The sequence below is a fragment of the Chiloscyllium plagiosum genome, unplaced genomic scaffold (genome assembly GCF_037043375.1).
Source record: "Chiloscyllium plagiosum isolate Xiang-an unplaced genomic scaffold, Cpla_swu_hap1 HiC_scaffold_5, whole genome shotgun sequence".
Lineage (NCBI taxonomy): Eukaryota > Metazoa > Chordata > Chondrichthyes > Orectolobiformes > Hemiscylliidae > Chiloscyllium > Chiloscyllium plagiosum.
Window position 1 is genome coordinate 117,688,581 of NW_028270143.1, and position 27,224 is coordinate 117,715,804.

The following is a 27,224-nucleotide window of genomic DNA, read 5'->3' on the forward strand; positions in this document are numbered from 1 at the left end:
TAGAGATTTACAAAATTATGAGGGGCATGGCTAGTGTAAATAGGCAAAGTCTTTTCCCTGGGGTCGGGGAGTCCAGAACTAGAGGGCATAGGTTTAGGGTGAGAGGGGAAAGATATAAAAGAGACATAAGGGGCAACCTTTTCACACAGAGGGTGGTACGTGTATGGAATGAGCTGCCAGAGGCTGGTACAATTGCAACATTTAAGAGGCATTTGGATGGGTAAATGAATAGGAAGGGTTTGGAGGGATATGGGCCGGGTGCTGGCAGGTGGGACTAGATTGGGTTGAGATATCTGATCAGCATGGACGGGTTGGACCAAAGGGTCTGTTTCCATGCTGTACACCTCTATGACTCTATGACCTACGGGGGAACCCTTTCACACAGAGGGTGGTACGTGTATGGAATGAGCTGCCGTAGGAAGTGGTGGAGGCTGGTACAATTGCAACATTTAAGAGGCATTTGGATGGGTATATGAATAGGAAAGCTTTGGAAGGATGTGGGCGGGTGCTGGCAGGTGGGACTAGATTGGGTTGGGATATATGGTCGGCATGGACAGGTTGGACCGAAGGGTCTGTTTCCATGCTGTACATCTCTATGACTCTATGGCTCTGAATTCTGCAATCAGTTTGTGCAAACCCAGATTCTGTAAACAGCAATATGAAAATCTCCAGATAATCTACTTTTTACATCAGTGTTGGGCAGAACATAAGAAATAATTTTATGAAATAGTTCCAGAAGATCATTTACACCTTCCAGGTTCCTGAGTTAAACAGGAACATGGCATTTTTGACAGTACTCACTCCCTAGATCCTGCACAACACTGCCACATTGAGCCCACAATCCTCTGACTTACCGGTGAGACTGCTATCATCTGAGAAATTGCTGGCACACTTGTTTTTTTGTGAGCTTGTGCATTTTGTTACTTGGTAAATTGTTGCAGTGAAGAAGTTATGTAGAGTCACTCAAGAAGGCATTTCACTTTTCTGTTCTAGTGCTTCCAGTGCTTTTCAAGAAGAAGCTTCAGAATAAAGAACATAAAGAAGGGAGTGTCGCCACATTGCAATGTGAGCTGACAAAACCTGATGCCCCTGTAAAATGGAAAAAGGGATCCATGTTACTCGATGCTAATGATAAATACAAAATAAAGCAAAAAGGTTCTAATATTGAGCTGATTATTCATGACTTAAAACTTGAAGATGCTGGAGAATATACCTGTGACTCTGGGGAAGAACAGACAACTGCTTTGTTAAAAGTAAAAGGTAATCAGCTTCTTTTATGAAATGAGTTTGGCATTTCTTTCTACCTAATGTCCTTCTCAGTTCTTCACATAGCCAGATAAAACCATGTGCATGTCTAATAATGAGTAGACAACTCTCTGTAAAGGGAGATTTGTTGCAATGTAGATTTAAATATTCTGTTTCCAGAGGAAAATGAAACCATTCTGATGTAAAATAAATGTGCTTGTATGAGTGTGTTGAATGCATTAGAAGGACTAAGCATAGAAAAGATTGAATAAGGCCTGATATTGGGTGAGGGAACAGTGATGCTTGCCTATTTGTTGCAATGTAGGAGCTTGCACACACCATGAAAAGGTACTACAGATGCTGAAGATCTGAAATACAAACAAAATGCTCAGCAAGTCTGGCATCTTTTTGTAGAGCATCTCTGCACAGATCTTGCTCAATATGCAAAGCTGCCTGCTATTTTGAATAATACAGGAATGCACAGCAGTGTCCTATGAGGTAGTCAGTGGTTATACCAAGTACCAAGGTCCTTCGCGTTCTAATGAAAAGTCACCAAAACTCGAAATGTTAACTCTGTTTTCTCCCCACAAATCCTGGGTCTAGAGCTCCTTACATCAAGCAAAGAAATGTATTTAGTGTAAGGAATTGTTATGGACATTTTCAAACATCACTCCCAAGTCTGGGAAGTTTGGAACTTCAAAGCTTTAGTCCAGCATTAACAGTGGACCACATTTCTATGAGCAGAAGTAAGCTATTCAGCCCATGAATCTGCTCTCCCATTCAATGAGTTCATAATCCTCAATTTCATTTTCCTAAAACTCATAACTTTTGATTCCCTTATTGATTAAAAGTCTATCCATCTTAGCCTTGAATACAGTTAATGACCCAGCCTTGACACCCTTCTGTGATAAAGAAGCCCACAGATTCATTACCATCTGAGAGAATAAATTCCATCTCATCTTTGTCTTAAATGGACATCCCCTTATTCTATGATAATGACCTCTGCTCCTAGACCCTTTACAAGGGAAACCATTTTTCTGCATCTGCCCTGTCAAGCCTCCAAGGAATCTTCTAAACTCTAATGAGTACAAGGTGATCTTACTAAACCTCTCTTCGTAGGAAAATCCCCTTGTACCCGGCATCAATCTAGTGAATTTTCTCTGGGCTGCCTCAAATAGCATTGTCTTTACTTAGCCAAGGGGACTAAAACTCAGAGTAGTAGGAGCGTGGAATGCCCTACCTCCAACAAGTAGTAGACTTGCCAACCTTAAGGGTGTTTAGATGGTCATTGGATAAACATGTGGATGAAAATGGAATCGTGTAGGTTAGGTGGGCTTCAGATTGGTTTCACAAAGACCCCCAAATCATCTGTATTGCTGCTTTCTGCAGTCTTTCCCCATTTAAATTATTTTCAGCTAATCTATTCATCTAGACAAAGTGGATAACCTCATTTTCTCCTACATTATATTCCAATTGCCCACTCACTGAATCTATCTGTAATTTGTCTGTTAACTCTTTGTTTCATTATCATTCCCATTTTTTTGTGTCATTCATAAACTTGGCGATAATACATTCACTTCTGTTATCCTCGTCATTAACATGAATTGTATATAATTGTGGTTTAGCTCTGATCCTTATGGAATTATTAAATCTCAAAATGCACCATTTATCCCAATTCTGTCTTCTATTAGTTCACCAATGCTCTATTCATGCTAAGATACTAGTTCCAACCATTTGAATTCTTACCTTATTAAGTTGTTATTTTAGGAGAGGCAATGGCCTAGTGTTATTATTACTAGGCTATTAATCCAGAAATCTGGCTGATGTTCTGGGAATCCATGTTTGAATCCTGCAGAATTTGAATTCAGTTTAAAAAGTCTGGAATTAAGAATCTGCTGAAGACCATGAATCCATTGTTGATTGTTGGAAAAACCCAGGTTCTTCGTTATAATTCTTCATGGAAGGAAATCAGCCATCCTCACTTGGTTTGGCCTTCATGTGAGTCCAGACCCAACAGCATTGTGGTCGACATTCAATTAACCTCTGAAATGGCCTAGCAAGCCACTCAGTTATATCAAAAATTTCCTTGACATGTAATCAGATGGACCACCTGACATTGACTTATGCACCAGAAAAGACAACGGCAGAAACAACCCTGCCGACCTTGCAAGGTCCTCCCTAATAACATCTGGGGGTTTGTGCCAAATTTGGGACAGCTGTTTCCCAGACTCGTCAAGCAAAAGCCTAATATAGTCACACTCATGGAATCATATCTTCCAGACAATGTTCCAGCCACCACCATCCCTGGTTATGTCCTGTCCCTTCGACAGGACAGACATAGCAGAGATGCTGACACAATGGTAAACAGTTGAGAGGGAGTTGCCCTGGGTGTTCTCAACACTGACTTGGACCCCAAGAAGTCTTATGGCTTCAGGTTAAACGTATGCTGTTTAAAAACCTCCTGCTGGTGACCATGTACCGTCCTCCCTCCACTAATGAGTCAGTACTCTTCCGTGTTGAACACTGGAGTGGCAAGGGCATAAAATGTACACTGGGATTTCAACGCCCACCATCAAGAGTGGCTTGGCAGCTGCACTACTGATTGAGCTGGTGGGTCCTAAAGAACATAGCTGCTAAACCGAGTCTTCAGCAGGTGGTGAGGGGACCAACAAGAGGTGAAAACATGCTTGACCTTATGCTTAAAAATCTGCCAGCTTGTTATGGTATAATAGTCGATTCCATGGGATGTATGAGTTAAGTGACCTAAGTTAACATGTTTATGAGCAATATATAACTGCTCATAAACATTGAAAAAAAATTAATATTTATGAATATAACAATAAGTATAAATCAGTAGATATATAATAAAAATCTGTAATCTACTTAAATAGAGTTATAGAGTCTTACAGCATGGAGACTGGACCTTTGGCCCAAACTAGTTCATGCTGATCAAAATCTCCATCCACTCCAATCCCATTTCCCTGCACTTGGCCCATATCCTTCTAAACCTTTCCTATTCACGTATTTGTCCAAAAGCCTTTAAAATGTTGTTGATGTACCCACCTCGACCACTTCTGTGGGAAGCTCATTCCATGTACATATCACCCTCTGTGTAAAATAGTTGTCCCTCAGGTTCCCTTTTATTCTTTCCCCTCTAACCTTAAACTGATGCCCTCAAGTCCTTGATTCCCTAACCCTGGAAAAAAGACTGAGTGCATTCACTATATATAATTTAGAAACATATACAAGCTGAAGAGTGAATTTATTAACTGAACTATACAATATAATCTACAATCTGCTTTAGATATATAGAGTCATAGTCATATAGCACAGAAACAGACCCTTTGGTTCAACTTGTCCATGCTGATCAGGTTTCCCAAACTAAACTAGTCCTATTTGTCTGCATTTGACCCATATCCATCTAAACGTTTCTTGTTCATGTATTCTCCAAATTCTTTTAAATGTAACTGTACCTGCATCTACCACTTCCTCTGGCGGTTCAGTCCACATACGAACCATCCTCTCTGTGTGAAAAGTTGCCCGTCTGGTCCCTTTTAAATCTTTCTCCTCTTGCCTTAAAATTATGACCTCTCATGTTGAACTCCCCTAATCTAGGGGAATGACCTTTACTGTTCAGCTTATCTAAGCCCCTCATGATTTTATAAATGTCTATAAAGGTCACTGCTCAATCTCCTATGCTGCATTTTAAAAAGTCCTAGCGTATGCAGCCTCTCCTTATAACTCAAACCCTCCAGTTCTGGTAATATCCTTGTAAATCTTTTCTGCATTCTTTCAACTTCAGTGATACCCTTCCTAAAGCAGAGCAGCCAGGACTGTACACAGTTCTCCAAAAGTAGCTTCACTGAGTGGATCTATTAGCTTAAACTACTTTAGCCAAGTTCAACATGTTTACTGGGTCTCACTGCCTTGTGCCCTTCGGGAACTCCACCCTTTATGACAGCTGGTCTGGAGAACTCAGGTTTCCTGGCACCAGTTGTGATCTCAGTATGAGGTAAAATCCAATGAATATTGCAGAATCCCTGGTATTAATACTATTCTGGATGCTTTTAGTACTTTCCCAGATATTCCATTGTGCAGAAAACCATCTTCCAGGTGGGTGTGTCACATGGTTCCCCAACAGCCGAAACAACTGCCTTGCATTAAACCACTTGTCTTCAATTGCACATTCTCAATTAACCATTAATAATCTTGAATATTATCATTTTTAATCTTGCCACTACACAGCTGTAGATGCTTCAGTCCATGACAGTATTGGTAAGAGTGACCACCTCACAGTTGTTGTGGAGATGAAGTTGCACCTTTACATTTAAAATACCCTCCATTGTATTGTGTGGCATTATCACCATTCTAAATGGGCCAGACTTTGAACAGATCTAGCAATTCAAGACTGGGTATCCATGAGGTACTGTTGTCCATCAATAGTAGCAGAATTATACTTCAATGTAATCTACAACATTATGGCTAGGCATATCCTCCACTCAACCATTACCAGCAAGCCAGGGGATCAATCCTGGTTCAGTGGAGAATGCAAGAGGGCATGCCACTTCTTTGCCACTCCAGGCATACCTAAAAATGAGGTGCCAATCTTGTGAAGATACCAAACAGACAATTTGCATATCAAACAGCATAAACGGCAAGTGATAGAAATGTGACAGTATTATATTCGGTTCTGTTTCTCTTGCACAAGGGTGTTGTCACAGTGATGCCGAAATGTCTCCTTCAGACAGGCAGTTGATAAACAACTTTGAGTTCTGCCTTGCTGTGTTTTTTAAAAGTGAGACAAAAGAATCATGAGATCCAAAAGGCTTTTAGTTTTACTTTCAGTTTGTTGAGAATGTTGCTGCTAGCTGTTGGAGCTAAAAGCTTGAGTTCCCTGCTACTAGAGTGAAGTTTAGACAGTGAGGTTTTCTCTTGAATTTCAAAAGGGGCAAATTGTTTCTTTCAGTGTTTCTTTCACCTGGACTGGAAAAAGGCAGTATGTGAGAATCATAACTGTCTTGCTGAATTGCATTTTTGCCAAATGGTGTGTTTATGGGATGCTGCCTGTATTGGAACAGTTGATGATTAGTGGTTAAATAATACTTTTACTGTATTGAAATATGTAACAAGTTAAGCTATGCCAATTTTTGTTCTGTTGTATTTGAACAGCGTTGTAAGAATTAAATTGTGTTTTGATTAAAGCTTAGTAGCGGACCAATCAAATCATATCTGGAACTCAGCACCTTTCACTTGTAAAAGTTAGGGTCTAGGCTATCTCCATAATATTGAGGGAGTGTGGTCTGGTCCATAGCATTTAGAGCTAAGCTCTACAGTCCTACCACATCCAGTCGGCAACAGTGGTGGACAATTAAGCAACTCTCTGCAGGTGGAGACACCATGAATATCCCCCTCCTAAATGATGGAAGAACCTAACACAACCGTGCAAAAGATGAAGCTGTAACATTTGCAGCAATCTTTGCCCAGAAATGCCGAGTGAATGATTTATTGTTGCCTCCTCCAGTAGTCCCAGCATTACAGATACCATATTTAAAACAGTTTGATTCAGTCTACATGATATCAAGAAACAGTTAGAGACACTGGATATTGCAAAGCCTATGAACCCTGACAACATTCTGGCAATAATACTGGAGACTTGTGGTCCAGAACTTGCCATTCCATTAGCCAAGCTCTTCCAGTATCGTCACAACAATGGCATCTACCCAACAGTGTGGAAAATATAGTGTCCTCGGCCCAACCATCTTAGCTACTTCATCAATAACCTTCCATCTATCATAATGTCAGAAGTGGGGATGTTTGCTGATGATTGCACACTGTTCAGCACCATTCACGACTCCTCAGATACCGAAGCAGTCCATGTTCAAATGCAACAAGATCTATAAAATATCAAGGCTTGGTCTGACAAGTGGCAAGTTACATTCATGCCACACAAATGCTAAGCTTTGACTATCACCAGTAAGAAACAATACTTCAGCTCCTGATTCCCCAAAGCCTGTCCATTTACAGGGCACAAGTTGGGAGTGTGATGGAATACCCCACACTTGCCTAGATGGATGCATCTCCAACGACACTTAAGAAGCTTGACCATTATCCAGGACAAAGCAGTGTGCTTGATTGCCATCACACCCACAAATATCTATTCCCTCCATCACCAATACTCAGAAGCAGCAGTGTGTACTATTTACAAGGTGCACTGCAGAAATTCACCAAAGATACTGAGACAGAATTTCCAACCCCATGACCATTTCTATCTCGGTGGAGAAGGGCAGCAGATACATGGGAAAATCACCCCCTTCAAGTTCCCCTCCAATCCACTTATTATCCTGACTTGGAAATATATTGTTGTTACTTCACTGTCACTGGGTCAAAATCCTGAAATTCCTACCCTAATGGCAATGTGGCTCAATGGTTAGCGGTTCAAGAAGTCAGCTGTCATCACCACCTTCTGAAGGGCAATTAGCGATGGGCAATAAGTGCTGGCCATCCAGCACCATTCACATCCCATGAATGAATAAAAAATGTAACCTGAGGTGCAGTACCTTTACCAAGTACAATTTGGAAATCTAAATATATTATCTACTGGTTTCCTTTTATCTATCCTGTTTGATACCTCCTCAAAGAAATATAATAAATTTAGCAGGCATAATTTTCGCTTCATGAAGTCAAATTGGTTCTGTTAGGTTATATTATGTGTTTCTAAATGCTCTAGTTTTACCTTCTTTATAATGGACTCTAATATTTCCCATCAACAGATGCTAAGCTAGCTGGCTTGTGGTTAGTGTTTAGTTAGTTCTCCTTGGCAGTTTTGCAGTCTTCTGAGACTTTTCTAGAATCTGAGGACTCTTACAAACAATGCATCCACTATTCAGTAGTTGCATTTTTAAGAAACCCTCCAATGTGTCCCATCAGGTCCAGAGGACTTATAGGAATTTAGCTGAATTAGTATTTCTCTGCGCGAACTAAATCTTTCTCAAAGAATTTAATGGTTACTGTAGCCATATATATTCTTCATCCTAGAGGAAGCTACACATTGCAAATCACGGAATTATTATGATGTAAAATGAGGCCATTTGACCCTTCATTCCTGTACTGGTTCTGTTAGGTAGTGCAAATCTCCTGCCCTTTTCCTAATACCCAAGATAGAGGATTGAATCTTACCATATTTTGGCAAGCTGTAATTTTCATTGAGTTTCATAGAGGGTGTCTGTCAGTGAGGTCCAATGAATCTTTGTACGCTAGAATCTCAAATTCACATTGTTAATTACGTACCATGCTCAGGTGGCACTCCTAACATACATAACAACTTAAGAATCAGGAGCAGGAATAGGCAAGTCAGCCTCTGAAGCGTGCTGTGCCATGACTGATCTCATCTTGACTTTGATTCCACTTTCCTGCCCGCTCCTATAACTCTTGAATCTGTTACTAATTAAAAATCTGTCCCTCTCTCCTCATATGCGATGCTAGGTCAGTTGTCCCATTTGGTATAGCCGTACATGTTCACTATACTTGGGATTGTTCTGAAAGGTCATCTTTAAAAGGCACTGAGAATCTAGTCAAGTACTATCAGTCTGTAGCTGCCGTGCATTGTTCATTGCGTTTGCTCCAACGCATGGCTGATAATGGGAAATTGGGGCTCTACTTCGCAGTCAGAGGCCTGGTAGTCCTAGTGGACAGGGTAATGCAGAGGAACTAAGAGGTAAATTACAAAGGAGATCAGAGTTGGAATCTTTGGATTACCCCCATTGCCACCTGCCACTGAGAACAGAAATAGGAGAATAGATTAGATTAATGCACGGCTACAGTGATGCAGTAGGAGAGATTTAGATTCCTGAATCACTGGCATGTGCAGGTCTAGTACAAGCTGTTCAGTTACACCCTGGCTAGATCGGGACCAATAACCTTGCACAAGCATTCACTACTGTGGTGTGGGATGGTTTGAATGGCATATAGATATGAACTGGGACAGATGGAGAAGGAAGGAAAGAAACGAAGGTAGAAACTAAAGGTAGAAAACATTGAAAATGAAATGCAGAGAAGATAGGAGCTAGCAAAAATAGGTCTGTTGTACAAAACAAGAATAAAAATATTAAAATATACATCTAAATGTACTGTATCTGAGTGCATGGAGACTCCCAATATGGTAAACTGATCAACAGTTGAAATAATTGTTCAGACTATGTGGTATAAGACAGTTATGATTGTTTTAAAGACATATGGCTGCAGGTAACTAAGGCGGTACTGAATAACTAAGGGTATTCAATATTTAGGAAGGATTTGCCAGAAAAATGTTAATAAAGGAAGAAATCAGTCCAATACTGAGAAAGAGAATTGGCTGAGAAACTTAAATGTAGAATTAGTCTGTAGGTGAGAATAAGAGTTGTTACAACAGGGGGCAAATAATGGGCGGCATGGTGGCCTCAGTGGTTAGCACTGCTGCCTCACATCACCAGGGACCTGGGTTCGATTCCAGCCTTGGGCGACTGTCTGTATGGAGTTGGCACATTCTGCCCATGTCTTTGTGGGTTTCCTCTGGGTGCCCTGGTTTCCCCCCACAGTCCAAAGATGTGCAGGTTGCCCATAGTGTTAGGTACATTAGTTAGGGGTCTGGGTGGGTTACTCTTCGGAGGGTCAGTGTGGACTTGTTGGCCCGAAGGGCCTGTTTCCATACTGTAGGGAATCTAATCTGTCTATTTCTATATTCACAACACATTAAAATTAAAATCTTTAAAGACCCTCAAAATTGACCTCACTTCCTAACTAGACTTCTGAATAACCCAATCCCAGACTCTGTGAATAATCAATTCCAGACATTGGTTTCCATATTAAACAGAAAACATAGCAATTTACTAACAATATAGTAACTTTACTAGACTAATATTAAACAACAACACAGGTAAGAGATGAATCAAAGATCAAAACTGCCAGATTACTTAAGTGGTTTTCATGATGCATTGTTCCTTAAGCATTGATAATGGTTTCTTGGTTGATTTTCTGAAGATGCTGATCGATGAGATAAAAGCAGTAATACCTATAACTTAGTTTTCTATTCTGTGAGCTTCCAAAAGGTGACAAGGGAGATTAGGCAGGGAGCTTTCAAATTATCAACAATTGGATTCTTTTTCACTGAAAACACAATCCAAACCTAATTTCTGACCACTCCCTAACTGACTGCCTGCCTCTCCACAAGGTCCTAGTTTTTTATTTATTCATTGGATGAAGGCATTGCCAACTAGGCCAGCGTCCCAGGGGACAGTTAAGAGCCAACCATATTGCTGTGGGCCTGGAGTCACATGTAAGCCAGACAAGTAAACATGGTTTCCCTCTCTAAAGGACATTAGTGAATCAGATGGTCATCATTAGAATCTGAATTCCAGATTTTTATTGAATTCAGATTTCACCATCTGCCAAGGCAGGATTCAAACCCAGGTCCCCACTATATTCACTGGGGTCCGGAATAATCATCCAGGGAAATACCACTAGGCTGTTGCCTCCCTTTAGTTACCATTCAACATTTGCCATCTGTTTGAGAATAAGGTCTTTTCCAGACTTGCAACCAATTCCCAGGTACTGACCTCATTACTAACTAACTTCTGCTATCTGTTTAGACATAATGCTCTTCCCCAATGATAACTTGTCTGCAAAATCTTGACCAGGAACCAATCTGCAATTAACTTTCAGGTCTGACCTAACAAATAAACAAAAGCTTGATGATCTGTTTTCCTTTCAACACAAGCTGTTTCCCACAGTCCAAAAGTTATCTTTAGCTTATAGTTCTACAGCTCCAAACTAAAATTGATAAAAGAACAAAATAAAAAATAATGAAAAATCTGTAAGGGTTCCAACATGCCTCCACCCTCAAAACATTAAGCATCATTTCCTTCATTAAAAATTAATTTCATTGATTTAAATGACAAGGTTAGTAACACTGAAACAACAAATGAAACACTAAACTCAAAACCGTTCATTCTTCCTCCCTCCATATTCTTAATTACTATTCAACTTTCTTGGTCACACTCTCAAAAGTATGACAGTTTACATTTAGGAAAATGCATCAGCAATTGCATTTTCTTTCCAGGAAAAATGAGCAATTTTTGAGCCAAACGGCTACTGATCTGAAAACTATGGAATCTTATTTTTAAATTTATCAGTAAGCTTTTATGGATTATGAGCAGTAAAAATGACAGTCCCATTGTTTTCATAAACCTTGAAGCGTTGAAGAGCTGTTAAACTGCAAGTGCCTCTTTTTCTAATATCCATGGTAGGATGAGATGTGTCAGTTTAGAGAAATCACTCTGGAGCCTGCAGAGTGTTGAAAGGGTGGAATATTGAAAATAAGGAACACATCCTTTAATAGTATGTGGTTTCTTGGTTGTGCAGCACTTCTTGAAATTTCTTTTGCAAACATGTATAGATATACATTTCCTTCATCAAGACAATAATATCGGGCTGTTGTGAATCCAAAGATTTGGGTTTTGGACGTGAACTCAATGCCCATGACCATGCATTATCATCTTCTTGAGCTAAATATGTACAATTATTGTCTCTTTTAGCCCTGCCTGTGCACTTCAAAAAAGAGCTTCAGAATATGGAAGTTCAGGAGGGAGACAATGCCTCACTTTGCTGTGAACTCTCTAAGGCAGATGCCTCAGTGAAATGGAGAAAAGGATCTATTTTACTTCATCCAAGTGACAAACATGAAATGAAGCAAAATGGTACCAGTGTTGAATTGCTTATTCATAATTTGAAACTAGATGACTCAGGAGAGTATACTTGTGATTCTGGTGACAAGAAGACAAAGAGCTGCTTAAAAGTGAAAGGTAAGGCAATCTACTTTACTCCTATTAGTGATTTTTTTGTTTTTTAACAAACATTTAAAAATATTCCCATGCAGCATTATCATTAATTTATATATAGAACATAGAACAGTACAGCACAGAACAGCCCCTTCAGCCCACGATGTTGTGCCGACCACTGATCCTCATGTATGCACCCTCAAAATTCTGTGACCATATGCATGTCCAGTAGACTCTTAAATGTCCCCAATGACCTTGCTTCCACAATTGCTGCTGGCAATGCATTCCATGCTCTCACAACTCTCTGTGTAAAGAACCCGCCTCTGACATCCTCTCTATACTTTCCTCCAACCAGCTTAAAACTATGACCTCTCGTGTCAGTCATTTCTGCCTTGGGAAATAGTATCTGGCTAATGACTCCATCTATGCCCCTCATTATCTTGTATACCTCAATTAGGTCCACTCTCCTCCTCCTTTTCTCCAATGAAAAAAGTCCGAGCTCAGTCAACCTCTCTTCATAAGATAAGCCCTCCAGTCCAGGCAGCATCCTCGTAAACCTCCTCTGAACGCTCTCCAAAGCATCCATATCTTTCCTATAATAGGGCGACCAGAACTGGACGCAGTATTCCAAGTGAGGTCTAACCAAAGTTTTATAGAGCTGCAACAAGATCTCACGACTCTTAAACTCAATCCCCCTGTTAATGAAAGCCAAAACACCATATGCTTTCTTAACAACCTTGTCCACTTGGGTGGCCATTTTAAGGGATCTATGTACCTGCACCCCAAGATTCCTCTGTTCCTCCACACTGCCAAGAATCCTATCCTTAATCCTGTACTCAGCTTTCAAATTCGACCTTCCAAAATGCATCACCTCGCATTTATCCAGGTTGAACTCCATCTGCCACCTCTCAGCCCATCTCTGCATCCTGTCAATGTCCCGCTGCAGCCTACAACAGCCCTCTATACTGTCAACGACACCTCCAACCTTTGTGTCATCTGCAAACTTGCTGACCCATCCTTCAATCCCCTCATCCAAGTCATTAATAAAAATTACAAACAGTAGAGGCCCAAGGACAGAGCCCTGTGGAACACCACTCACCACAGACTTCCAGGCAGAATATTTTCCTTCTACTACCACTCACTGTCTTCTGTTGGCCAGCCAATTCTGTATCCAGATAGCTAAGTTCCCTTGTATCCCATTCCTCCTGACCTTCTGAATGAGCCTACCATGGGGAACCTTATCAAATGCCTTGCTGAAGTCCATATACGCAACATCCACAGCTCGACCCTCATCAACTTTTCTAGTCACATCCTCAAAGAACTCGATAAGGTTTGTGAGGCATGATCTACCCCTCACAAAGCCGTGTTGACTGCATATGCTCTTCCAGATGGTCATAAATCCTATCCCTCAGAATCCTTTCTAACACCTTGTAGACGACAAATGTGAGACTTACTGGTCTGTAATTGCCGGGGATTTCCCTATTTCCTCTCTTGAAGAGTGGAATTACATTTGCCTCTCTCCAGTTCTCAGGTACGACTCCAGTGGAGAGCGAGGATGCAAAGATCTTCGCAAGTGGCGAAGCAATTGCATTTCTTGTTTCCCAAAGCAGCCGGGGACAAATGTGGTCCGGGCCTGGCGACTTGTCAATCTTAATGTTTGACAAAATTTTCAGCACATCAGCTTCCTATATCTCTATCCATTCCAGAATGCACACCTGCTCTTCAAAGGTTTCATTCACTACAAAGTTCGTTTCTTTCGTAAAGACAGAATCCTTTATGTATGTGGGTGGCACAGTGGTTAGCACTGTTGTCTCACAGCGCCAGAGACCCGGGTTCAATTCCCGCCTCAGGCGACTGACTGTGTGGAGTTTGCACATTCTCCCCGTGTCTGCGTGGGTTTCCTCCGGGTGCTCCGGTTTCCTCCCACAGTCCAAAAATGTGCAGGTCAGGTGAATTGGCCGTGCTAAATTGTCCGTAGTGTTAGGTGCAGGGGTAAATGTAGGGGAATGGGTCTGGGTGGGTTGCGCTTCGGCGGGTCGGTGTGGATTTGTTGGGCCGAAGGGCCTGTTTCCACACTGTAAGTAATCTAATGTAATCTAATCCTTTAAAAGAGTAACTCCTGATATTTCTCATATTGCTGATGCTACAGGCAACCTGCAGGGTGAATGGAAAATTTCACTCAACCTCTAATATTTAGCCTTTTAATTCATTTAGTAAACTGTCTCATGCTTCTGGGTGTGTGGCAATTTCACCCTTTATCTGACCTTCAATAAAATGGATTTTTCAAAAGCGTGCTGCAGGCATACCAACATGCTGTAGCATGAAGTTATGCATTTGATTACCTTGTATCTACTCCCATATTGGGCTGAGAGTGCTGCATTCTGTATAATATTTAAGTTAATATAACAGAATTGCAGCTTCTCTTAATCAAGACAAAATGAAAGGGTGATTTTCCTACAAAACTCATGCCAAGTGATATATTTGTGACTATTTTGGTAATCTCAATTTGAATTGTCACTTATGTAATAAAGAGACTAATTCATTATGATTAATTAAGGATTAGTGTTGTAAACTTTATTTTGACTATTTTATCTATTGAATACAAAGTACTGCAAATGCATGTATGCATGTGACCTGTCTGGTAAAAATCATGTAATCAAGATTTGCAAGTGTTATCACTAATTAATGTAGCACCTACATGAAAGTTACAATTAAGGTGTTTAAGACATTTGGTTATAGGGGCTACATTAATTAGCGATAACACTTGCAAACATTGATTATGTGATTTCTGGAAGAGAGAGCTGTAATTGGTCATGTGGATAATTTCCACAATAACCCTTATAAAATTATAATTGAGTAAAAAAAGGTTACTTCTATCTTTGTTTTTAGAAGACAAGTTACTATGAAATTAAAGAAGCATAGAGGCGACTAAATAAAGCTCTCAAATGAAAAGATAGTTTTGAATGTGTGATACATATTACAACGATAATAATTGAATTAGCACAAATGGGCAGATACTTAGTTGAATTATTTTGAATTATTGAGATCATTACTAGAATGGAAAATTTGGTGTTGACCTGATTATTATCTTGTGCTAAATGTTTGAAATCTCTGTGAACTTTAGCCTTGCCTATACTCTTCAAACAAGGGCTTCAGAGTAAAGAAGCTGAAGAAGATAGTTCGGTCTCGCTGTGTTGTGAGGTTACTAAACGTGATGTTCCCGTCCAGTGGAAAAAAGGTTCTTCAGTACTTCATTCAAGTAACAAGTATGAAATGAAACAAAACGGTTCCCTGACTGAACTCATTATCCATAACCTAAAACTAGAAGATGCTGGAGAATATATCTGTGATTCAGGGTTTCAACAGACCTCAGCCACCTTAAAAGTAAAGGGTAAGTCAATGATTTATTATGTAGGATGAAAACCTTAAATCAGTTTATAATGCTGTACTTTTTTTGCACTCAACATGCTGTCCAAGTCATTGATGGGAAAGTAATGAAATGGAAATTTTTGGTATTGGGAGATGGGTGCAATTAGGACATAGGATATGGTCCCTGAGCCAAAATAATGACTCCCGAGACATCCCCAGTATTCAGGGGATATGAGGTTGACAAGGTATAGACAATATTAGGCAATGTGCATGTTTTATTGCCAGGTTCTCCTAAATAAGGAATAAAAGTAACACGGGAAATACTCAGCAGGTTAGGCAGCATGTTTGGTAAGAAACAGAATTAATGGCTGAAATTTTAACAGGTCACTTCATCTTTCTGCTTTCTTGCCATTTTTAAAAAAAATCTGGATTCTGGCTGTGTGCTGAGGAACAGACATGGCTGCATCATAGTGGAAGATTTTCAACGGCAAAACTTGCTATCAGTTAATATTGTTACAGTTGTTGGGCTATAAAAGAGCTTAATGGTCAAAACGGTAGACTCTACATCTTGGCCATTATTTTAAAATTGCTATGCCCATCTTCTGCACTCTGAATAATCTCTCTCTCTCTCTCTCAGGAGTTGCTTGTTGCTGACGCTGCTGTCTCTTGACCAGCAAAAAAACCTTCCTTTGTCACATGCTGTTCTCATATTCCTGATGTTGCAGAAATATTGGGTGAAAGAGGCCTATAGGTATTCTAACAATTGAACTGTGTGAAGAAGGTGGATTATTTCATGAGAACCTGTTTCTTCATCAATTTCACCCATTAAATTCATGATCTGGGAGATTTTCAACTGCTTCCATTGTCCCCAACCACAACTCCACCATGTCACCCAGATAGCCAGGCAATTCCATCTTTTTCCCCTCAGTGCATCTGATGTCAGCTCCCTCTTAATTCAGTAATTTCAGAAATGTAAGAATAGAGAAATGTAAGTGTTTTCAAACCAGTTAAAGGGAGGAAGGAAAAACGGGAAGGTCTCTGATAGGCTGGAGGGCAAAAAATAACAAAAGATTTCATGGTACAACAGTGAAAAAGATTGTTAATTGGTATGGGCAAAGTACAGAAACAGAATTATGTCAAGCTGTGTTCTGAATGGTCATACAGGGGTGAATTTTCCCATGTTTTGGTTTTTTGAGATTGAGATTCTCGAAGCTCCTTGGATGTTGCCTGAACTGCTGTGCTCTTGCAGCACCACTAATCCAGAATCTGGTTTCCAGCATCTGTAGTCATTGTTTTTACCCCATTCATGGTGTCCAGTTTGCCATGGCCATTATCGATTTTTCTCATGTAGTCTTCTGCTCTTCATCTCATTAATTGTAAAACTGGCTTCTTTGACGCAGCTCTTGTCGAGTCATCTGGCACGAGAGGTATAAAAGCTTGCCACTGCTAGGACTTTGTGATGTTCATGCTGCTGGCACAATATTTAAACCCCTAGTGAACATCACTTTGGAACTGCCTTTCACACTCTGGTGCTCCATTGTTCTTATGATGGACCGGGCCTAGAAAAAGAAAGCTTGCACTCCACTTCACTTACAGAGGCATGGGGGATGAATTGGTGGACAGACAGATCATCCTTTTTCCTGGTGACTTGAAAAGAAGGCCATACCACCAGACTCAACCAGCCTGGACTGAAATAGGAACCTTGATCAGTGCAGTTTCGCTGGTAGAAAGAAATAACCGTTATTTCAGAAGAAAGTCAGTCATCCTGTCAACTGTGTAAGATAAGTGCCACCATTTTCTCTCTTCTACAGGGCAACCACTCACTCTAATTCAGCCACTGTGTATGCCTCTCACCAGGCTTATGGATCACAACTGTTACTATTACATGCAGTATCAACTCAGTGGCTCTCAGCTATCTCATCCTCTCAAACTATTCATCTCTACCTGTCCTCTGCATGTCCTACTCATTCATTGGAAAAAGCACACCACCTCTCTTGCCCATAGCATCAAACATTAAAAGCTCTATCATCCACATCCATCATTTGTCTCATTGCAGGAGAAAATGTTTCTCTTATGAAAGAATGAATGCGTACAGTGAGCTGCCAAGATCAGCACCAGAGACCTCTACACCTGGGGAAGAAGCCATTGAACTTTTCAAAAACTTCTATCATAGTAGGTTCTCTGTTTAGATTAGACTTGGGAGCATTATCTCCTGGGGGCATCAGTGACACATTTTTGCAATGGTCTAGAAAGAAACACCCCAGTGTTCTGACTGGACTTCCAGAAACCAGGCATGTGCTTGGTGACAGATAGAAGATGATCCAATGGTCTAGCCATTAATTAATTTGTCAAAACACACAGTTACAGAAACAGGGGGCACTGTGCAAACTGAATCCAATGCTGAAAAAATCCACAATTATTATGAATACAGCGTCGACTCCAGCATGCATACATCTGGCTGTCCGGGACAAGCTGGTTAGAGCCATGGAGACCCAGAGCCAACACACTCAGTGTCTGCCAGATATATGTATGGACTGGTTCTCAGTATCAATGTCAAGACAAGAGTTGACGTGGTGCAAGAAGGCAACAACAGAGAGGGTGATCTACAGAACAAACACCCAGAAGCTTGCTGACAAGATACCTCAGAGGTACCCGGTCACTCTACCTCCCTCTGCCTGTGATATTGAAGCCTGCAGAATTCCAAGCAGGGGAGGGTGAGTTGACATTGGGGTAGGATATATTTAGTGGGCCTCGGCCCTTAAATCCAAATGCACCTGCGGATGGCCAGTCAACTCTTCCAGTCCAACAGAGACACACAGAGAACAGGCTCCTTCCACCCCACTTGCAGAAGTTGGAATTGTTTTTAGGTGTAGTGGGAGGAAAAGGAAGAAAATATCTCTCTCAGAGTACATAAGTGGCATGTATGACAGATTACTGTAAATAACAGTGGTGGTTTGTAAATAAGTATTCATCTTGTGCTCTTAAAATGTTTTTGTTAATGCTTTTGCCGCTGTTAGAGCTAGTGAAGTCTTTTGAGAGATGAGCAGCCTCTTCAGAAGTTCCAACGTTGAAAAAACTTCCAACTGCCTCCTTGAATTCAGGTACATTCAGACGTCGAGTATCCTTGAACCATGACGTTAATGACTGAAGCCAAGGCATAGCACTTTAAATGGACGACAAGGAGGCTAAAAGCAATATACAGTGATTGTAGTAGAGCCTGCACAACACAAATCATACATGCTTGACATCCACCTTGTGAGTGAGATTTCAGAATCAGTGCTGACTCTACAGATCTCTGGAAGCAATGTTGCATTCTATCTATCATTTTCCAGGGAATGCACTGCTTTGAGGTGTACTCCAGGATTTAACATGACCGTGTGCTCCAATAATGCATTGCTGTGCTCCTCTCATTGTCCTTCAGCATCCTCAGGCACTTCAGAGCAATTTAGCAGTCTACATGAAGTCTGAAACTCTGAACCTCTGAAGGCAAACTAATGAAGGAAAGGTGGAGCCTCAGAATTACTCCCAACCTGCTGCCTATTATAAGAAACTTCATTGCATGACACTCAGATATCATATTCAGGCACAAGGCTTAAAAGCAATCTAACCTTAGTGCCATGCAACTGTTAGTGCTCTGTCACACTGCATCATGCATGCTCCCTCCATGACTAGTTCTGTATAGCGTGGGTACATGAAAGTAGGGATACTCAAAGTTATTAAGTATCCAATAATGTTGATAAGAAAAGCAATTATTCAGTAACAGAAAATGTATTTCTGCAAAAACAACTAGATCCACATTTACAGTGAGTTGACCATAGTCTTGCGTATAACCACAGTAAGTTACACAATAAAAGGAAATCCAAATCCAGCCCATTCACCATGGAAGTGGGCTTCAATTTTGTCTGGCTAAATGGTACATAACACTACCATATTCACTTGAATGTCCCTGATACCCAATGTTCTGATTATCATCCACTAGAATATTGCCATTGATTTGCCATTTCCTCTGTGTCAAGGACAACCCCCCCCCCACCAACCTTTGTTAACTCCAGTTGTGAACTGCATAACATGCCATAGTGATGCTGCACATTCTTTGTGAACTAAACTGCAAGATCCTGCCGGAGTCTTCTAGTTGTCAAGACCTCATTTTAAAGAGGTAACATCATCAGCGAGCCTCCATTGAAGTGCTGGTGTTCTGTCCTGCTTTCTATTTATGTGTCTTGGTCTGTTGTGGTTGGTGACATCACTTCCGGTTTTTCTGAGAGGTCGGTAAATGGAGTCCAGATTGATTGTTGATGGGAGTTCCAGTTTGAATGCCAGGCCTCCAGGAATTCCCATGTGTGTGTCTTTGTTAAGCCTGTCCCAGGAGGGATGAATTATCCCAGTCGAACTGGTGTCCCTCATTTTCTGTGTGGAAGGATACTAGTGATAGTTTAGATAGATTCTCTACAGTGTGGGAACAGGCCCTTCGGCCCAACAAGTCCACACCACCCCTCCGAAGAGAAACCCACCCAAACCCATTCCCTTACCCTATATTTACACCTGACTAACGCACCTAACACTGTGGGCAATTTAGCATGACCAATTCACCTGACCTGCACATCTTTGGATTGTGGGAAGAAACCGGAGCACCTGGAGGAAACCCACACAGACACGGAGAATGTACAAACTCCACACAGACAGGCGGGAATCAAACCCAGGATCCTGGTGCTGTGAGGCAGCAGTGCTAACCACTGAGCCACCGTGCTGCCGTGTTGTCGAGAGTGTGTTGCTGGGAAAGCACAGCAGGTCAGTTAGCATCCGAGGAGCAGGCGAATTGATGTTTCGGGCATAAACCCTTCATCAGGAATAAGGCCTGTGGGGGCCAGGGACTGAGGGATAAAAGGGAGGGGGTGGGGTTGGGGGAAAGGTAACTGAGAAAGTGATAGGTGCATGAAGGTGAGTGAGAAGGTGATAGGTCAGAAGAGGGAGTGATGGACAGGTCAGGAGGGTGGTGCCAAGTTGGACGCTTGGGACTGGGACAATGTGGGAGGAGGGGAAATGAGGAAGCAGTTGAAATCCACATTTATTCCGTGTGGTTACAGGGTCTCAAGGCAGAGTATGAGGCATTCTTTCTCCAGGCATCGGGTGGTAATGGTTTGGCGTGGAGGAGGCCCAGGACCTGCATGTCCTTGACGAAGTGGGAGGGGGAGTTGAAGTGTTCAGCCATGGGGCGGTGGGGTTGGTGGGTGGGTGCGAGTGTCCCAGAGATATTCTCTGAAATGATCTGCAAGAAGGTACCCTGTCTCCCCAATGTAGAGGAAACTACAATGTAGGGTACAACGGATGCAGTAGATGACATTGATAGAGGTACAGGCCAAACATTACCACCTGACGCCTGGAGGAAGAATGCCTCATATTCCGCAACCACACGGGATAAATGTGGATTTCAACAGTTTCCTCATTTCCCCTCCCCCTACATTATCCCAGTCCCAAGCGTTCAACTCGGCATCGCCCTCCTGACCTGCCCATCACTCCCCCCACTATCACCTTCTCCCTCACCTTCATCCATTTATCGCTTTCTCAGCTACCGTCCCCCCAACCCCACCCCCCTCCCTTTTATCTCTCAGCCCCCGGCACAAAAGCCTCATTCCTGATGAAGGGCGTATGTCCGAAATGTTGATTCTCCTGCTCCTCAGATGCTGCCTGACCTGCTGTGCTTTCCCATCAACACACTCTTGACTCTGATCTCCAGCATCTGCAGTCCTCACTTTCTCCTACTAGTGATAGTTAATCATGTCTTTTGGTAGCTAGTTGGTACTCATGTATCATGATGGTTAGTTTCCTGCCAGTCTGTCCAGTGTAATGTTCGTGGCAGTCCTTGCAGGGTATTTTGTATATGATGGGAAAAAGTGAGGTCTGCAGATGCTGGAGGTCAGAGATGGAAATGTGTTGCTGGAAAAGCGCAGCAGGTCAGGCAGCATCTAGGGAACAGGCTAATGCCCGAAACTTCGATTCTCCTGTTCCCTAGATGCTGCCTGACCTGCTGCGCTTTTCCAGCAACACATTTCCATTTTGTATATGATGTTTGTTCTGCTGGTTGTTGATATAGGGTCCTTCAGATTCATCAAGAGCTGTTCAGTGTGTTGCTAGGTTTGTGGACTACCATGATGCCAAGCATCCGGAGAGGTCTGGATCCTTCAGGTTTCATTCTTTGGAGGGCTGTCTTGTTAATTTCACCTGTTCTGTGAAGTTTCTTCAGTACTGCTGTAATACAGTTTTCTAACTTTGGAATCGGGTCCATCACCACCTATTGGTAGGTGTTGGTTTCTTTTTGCTTTTTGTGTGTTTTTTCAATTTATTGTGTTCTGTTCAGGATGACGGTCATGCGCACTTCGTCTGCCGGTAGGATTACAATGTTTCTTCTTTTCTACGTCCTTTCAAGACTTTCCTGTGTTGAGGTTGTTACATTCTTTCTTTCTGCTTAGTATTGGTGCTACTGTCTGATGGCCTGCTGGATTTCTTCAGTAAGTCTGTTGTCTTTCAGGGTTAATTCCAGTGCTGCTAGGAACTCCTTTTTTGTCCACGTCCCTGTGGTTGAAGTTCACCCCTCATACTAGGATGGCTTTTCCCGTGTCTGAGAGTGGTCGGTCTGACAGAGTCTTTGTCCAATCTTCTGAATTGTCTGTGTTATTGTGTGTGAGTTCATCCAATTTCTTTGGGAGGGCTTTTCTTTGTCTTGGTCTGCTGCTGTTTATTGTTGATGGCTTGTTCTAGCATACTTGTTCATTCCTGGTCAGTCACGTTGGTGTACAGAGTTTTTGGTGTGAAATTATCCATTTATATTTGTAGAGTCGTTTGTGGGAATCATTTCTCATTTCTCATAACATTCTTGGGCCATTCTGTTCTGCTGTTCTTCTGGCTTGTGAGGTATTGAGAGGTGATATGTATTTGATACATTGTGGTAATACTTATTTCCTGACACACTAGTGTAGGAAGTATAGTTGTTCACTAGTGGCACCCAATTGGATGACAATGGTTTCCTATCTTTGGGCTAATTTGAGTGTATTGTGCCCATAGGTGTTTTCAATTTCTGAGAAGATTTGTAGCTCAGGTTGTAAGTTTGCTCGCTGAGCTGGAAGATTTGTTCTCAGACATTTCGTCACCATGCTAGGCTAACCTGTACTAGTATCCGAGAGCTGTAAAAAAATGACAGTGAGATTGTATATGCAGTGTCTGGTCATTCTCATCCTTCTGCTTGGGTTAGCTTCATTTGCTGCAGCACCCTCAGGAATCTATATAGCAGCTGCTATATGTTGTTCTTATTGGATTTGGTAATGGCTTGTAATTGCTTTCTTCTTCAATGTTGTATGTAACAATGCTGCAAGGAAACTGCCATTTGTGATTTCCATGTCAAATGAAATGATAGTCTGTGGGGAATGTTGGAAATTGAACAGTCTTTCTGTAACACTGCCATTGTATCAGTCACAGTGAGACATTGTGTTATATTCTGAAAAGTATGAGACGTTTAATACCATGTGGCTTCTAGAGGAAATTGAGATGTTGTTATGACATAAATACGACACAAAGAGAAGCTCACCTCGCTCCGTAATTTGTTAAATTTCGAGAGGCAAAGAGGTCACTATTTCAAGTAAAAATTAACAATTTTATTCTTCAAGTCCAACAGAGAACACCAAACCATAACTATTTGCAACTTCTTTCTTTTAAACCTCTCTTTTACCTCTCACTCGACAATACTGGTCTCGATTAACATTTACAAAAAAGAAAATCACGTTTCAAAACCAGTCAGCTTTGTCAATTCTCCTTTCTAGATTTTCCTCTATATATTTTTCTCTATGTTGGCTTGGTGTTCTGCACAAATTTCTTATGGGCAGGTACCTTTCAGAGAGCTATTCAGCTAGAAGTCTATACTTGTTGGTTTTCTTGGCAGTTCTCCCCCTAACTGTTCAAAATGTCTGGTTTTATACCCCAAAACATCAGATCATTTCATTGGTTTGATGTAATCAAAACACTGAATTCAAATTCTTTTGTGTTTTGGTGTCTTGGGGCATAATTTAAACTGATTGGCCAAATTCGAATTTGTTGTGTACATTGGCAACTCAGCGGCACTATTGGTTTCACAGTCAAATGTTTCATTTTAAATTCTTTCAGTGCACTCTGTGCCTCTTTAAGTCCGTGCCAGCTTCCAGTCTCTCTTAAAGGTACAGTACACACCTATACCTTCATAACAGTATTCAATCTTATCCAGATGTATTTGTGTAGAATCACAGTGTAAATGCTGCATTGGCAGAAAGAAGTTCTGGTAGTAATCCATTGTCATAGCATGCCCTCCCAATAAAAGCCACCCTTGAACATCACAAGCTATGTCTTTGCACACTTACAGTTCAGCCTGTGAATGTGGCAGCTCCCAGTTATTGTCTTTCAGTATTAGATATGAAATGTGATTCAGAAATGGCAAATCTAGGTGAAACATTTTGCGTTCATCCAAATAGATTTAGTTAACTGACATGACGTACACACTTAGTGTTCACAATATAATTGTTGTTTGATTCCAGATTTTCTTAAAAAGGAAAGAATACCCCCCAGTGAATTGTAATTTGATGTAGATGGATGGCACTACTGAATCAGTTGATGCATAATTAATGTACTTATCCCTAGAAGGCCTCAAGTTCAAATGTTCATACTCCCTTCCTTGAAGAGAAAAAGTGTATCTTATGATTTTAGATGGAGGTAGAATTGGGCTATTCAGGGTTGGAAAACCGTGAAGTTGGAGGCAGTGGAGGGAAAATCTCCAGAGAAGATAAGGTGAGCAATTATTTTGGACACAGTGACTTGATATTGGATAATGGGGCAATGATCCAGGAAGAGTGAAGTGGAAGTGTTGGAGAGTTGGTGTTCAACCTCTGTTAGACAGGGACCAATACATTATATAATTGGACTACTCTTGTCAGTAGATTTGGTGATGATTTTAGAGTTAGACCTGAAAGAACGATATGTAGCAACCTTGCCAATTCGATTGGACAGACTGGGGTATACATGTATTTGAATAAGTCAGCTTTTCTCATGTCAATCATGTAATTTCTTTGATGATCACTGAATCATCAAGGCCTTGATCTGATCTGTGCTTTGCTCTTGCGTTGCTTTCAGCATTTATTGTCAAAGAACAGGATATTTTTATACTCCCTTTCCCAAGCCATATACTAGTTTGTGATTTTAAAGTCTTTTTTATGTTCGTGTGGAATTTTTTTTTTTGCATATGCTTTAAACAGTTAAATTATAATTCATCCTTTCTCTAGAGTTCAGCATGGCTACTAGTGTCAGGCATGCATGACATATTGTGATTTAGGTCCTTCCAAAGGAGCATTGAACTTTATTGTTATTCAATTATTGCTTAACTGTTTCAATGGGCTGAATCTTTTTTTGTTTGGCTGTTAGTTTTGCTGGGTTTCATGCAGCGTTTCCCTTTGCAAGGGCTAGCAAGTTTTCTCGCTGCACCTACCAAGCTTACATCATTAAGTACCTACCCAATACATGTAGCATCCCTCTTGTTCTAATGCTAGCCCACTCCTAACACTTAGTCTACAGGAACAACATACCACTGCCAGGGTGTCCGAAATGAGCCAGTAACCCTTGTGTGGGCACTATCATTAAGAGGGTGGTGCACCCAGATAAGCATTGGCAGTCTGTCCTGCATGATCTTGACATTTGCCCCAGAGATAGCAAAGAAGAAAACTTGTCACCCTGCTTTGTGGACAATGTTCTGGATGCTCTGGTGGTACAGAGATGGGACATCCTACTCCTAGAGATCAGCAGAGGCAACCACAGCACCAGATCATGCCAGATTGGTCTGAGGTCACCACTCTGGTTATTGCTTTCACAGCCATCTGGAAGAGTGCACAGCAATGTAGGAAGAAAGTCAATGATCTCCTTTAGCCCACCAGCGAAAATGCCACCATCTTTTCTCTAATATCTCATTCACACTGTCTCTCTCTCTCTGCTACTTCCACTTCCAACCAAGGCTTATGCTCTACCACGCTTATTATTACATGAAATATTTTCTCTCACTCAACCCACTCCAACCCCTGACACCATCAACCTTGCATGCTCTTAACACTGCCTATTCACATGATTATGGTACCTCCCCACCTGTACCAAAAGTAAGCTGAAGTACAGCAGTGCCATTCACTTTCATCTCCCTTAACACCTGCCTCTTTTATTGCAGGAAGAAAAAGGCCTACAATTGGGCAGAAACTGTCAGGATGGGTGATGGGCTGCCCCAATACTCAGCTCTTTAGCCCTTATGAAGAGAGGATCCTGATTGATCATTCTAAGAGGCTGACTAACCATGCCTAACCTTCTGGATTGATATCACAGGCTGCCCTTAAGCTACTATGCCAGGACCCCGACTCAAAACTATTTATAGACCACCATGATAAACTTCATGGCACTGCATGTATGCTAAACATTACGCCAATGCAGCAGTACTGTGAAGCTGGTATCTCTGGCTGAAATGTCAAAGAGGAAAAAGCAAAGACAAGGCAGGGATGCTGGGAGCCTCCAGTTAGGCTCAGCGTGAGTCAGCATAATGAGAGCAAGTGTACAGGCCAAAGATGCAGCCTGGTCCAGTCCATGAGCTGGCTGCCTGTCCCTGAGTGCAAATTGTCTTTGCTGCATTACAATAATAGCTGCCATTGCACCCAAGGGGCATCATTGACTTGCAGAAACATATTGTAAGTAAATTGGAGATGCACCATGGGAGTTCTTAGAGGCTGAAACATATCAATATGGATGCTGATGTCAGTAGACATGATTGTCCATGGATGTATGGTGCCCTTGGAGCATGTCGTGAGACATTAGTGCCTGGTGTCCAATATGAAGCTCCTTTTCTGATTTACATGTCTAGAATTCTCAGCATCCTGTTTGCTTGCAGTGGGGTGAAAGATAGAATACTGTCATATTATTGAGGCAAGATTTGCAGTTGGTGAGGTTGTTAATAATCAGTAATCCACTTTAGTAGGCAACTTAACCGTGCCTAGCGAGAATTGGAACTTGATGCCTGGAAACTAGTTGAAAGATGCAGTGATTTGTTCCCAATGTCAGTAAAAACTTCACTGGCCTTTTATTCTTCTCACTCACACTTCTCACCATAGCCTATACTGTTCAGGACCCCATTATATTCTGTCCATCAAATCAGCATCCCAGTTTTCTTTGGGAAATTGGCCTACATAAATTTAAAATTGACTAAAATGAGGTAGGTTCATCTCTGTCTATCATATAGGATGTGTGAGTGGATCGACATGGGCCACCTATTATGTAGCCTGACCTACATGTTTTTCTGTGAATAGTGTTATGAAGATGTAGGGGGTACTGTACCTTTAAGAGAGTTGAAAAGGCTAGCAAGGACTTGGAGAAGCACAGAGAGTCTGGAACAAGGTAGCAGTGTAACATTTGGTCGAAACAGCTAAGAGCTGTGTTGCCAGGATACCATGAAAAACAAATTCAAATTCAGCCAATTAGTTCAAATTATGCCCAAAGATACCAAACTCCAATCAAGTTTAAATTTAGTATTTTGATAATTTGAAAACCAATGAAACAATCCAATGTTTTGCATTATAAATATCAGACGTTTGGAACAGTTAACAAGAGCGGCAAAGAGCAGCTAGCACCAACAGCGAGAGAGACTGCTTGCAGAAGGATTTGCTCTCTTAAAGGTACCTTTATCTATCAAAGACCTGTGAAGCAGAATCCCTAAGAAGAAAAGAAGACAGAGGAAAATCTACAGGGGACACTCAGCAAAGC

At 41.4% G+C, this 27,224-nt stretch overlaps 1 protein-coding gene across 4 annotated transcripts in view; it reads left to right on the top strand.

Annotated features, from left to right (window-relative positions):
- obscnb (obscurin, cytoskeletal calmodulin and titin-interacting RhoGEF b) overlaps window positions 1-27,224 on the top strand; it is a 799,195-nt gene that overhangs the window by 328,562 nt on the left and 443,409 nt on the right. For all 4 annotated transcript variants that reach the window (XR_015757277.1, XM_087987576.1, XM_087987577.1 and 1 more), the window contains exons 34-36: window positions 994-1,260; window positions 11,814-12,080; window positions 15,181-15,447. Coding sequence is in view for 3 of the 4 variants with exons in the window: in XM_087987576.1 (XP_087843702.1) it covers window positions 994-1,260; window positions 11,814-12,080; window positions 15,181-15,447 (801 nt within the window). In the remaining variant the exon portion in view is untranslated. The remainder of the gene's footprint in view (window positions 1-993; window positions 1,261-11,813; window positions 12,081-15,180; window positions 15,448-27,224) is intronic.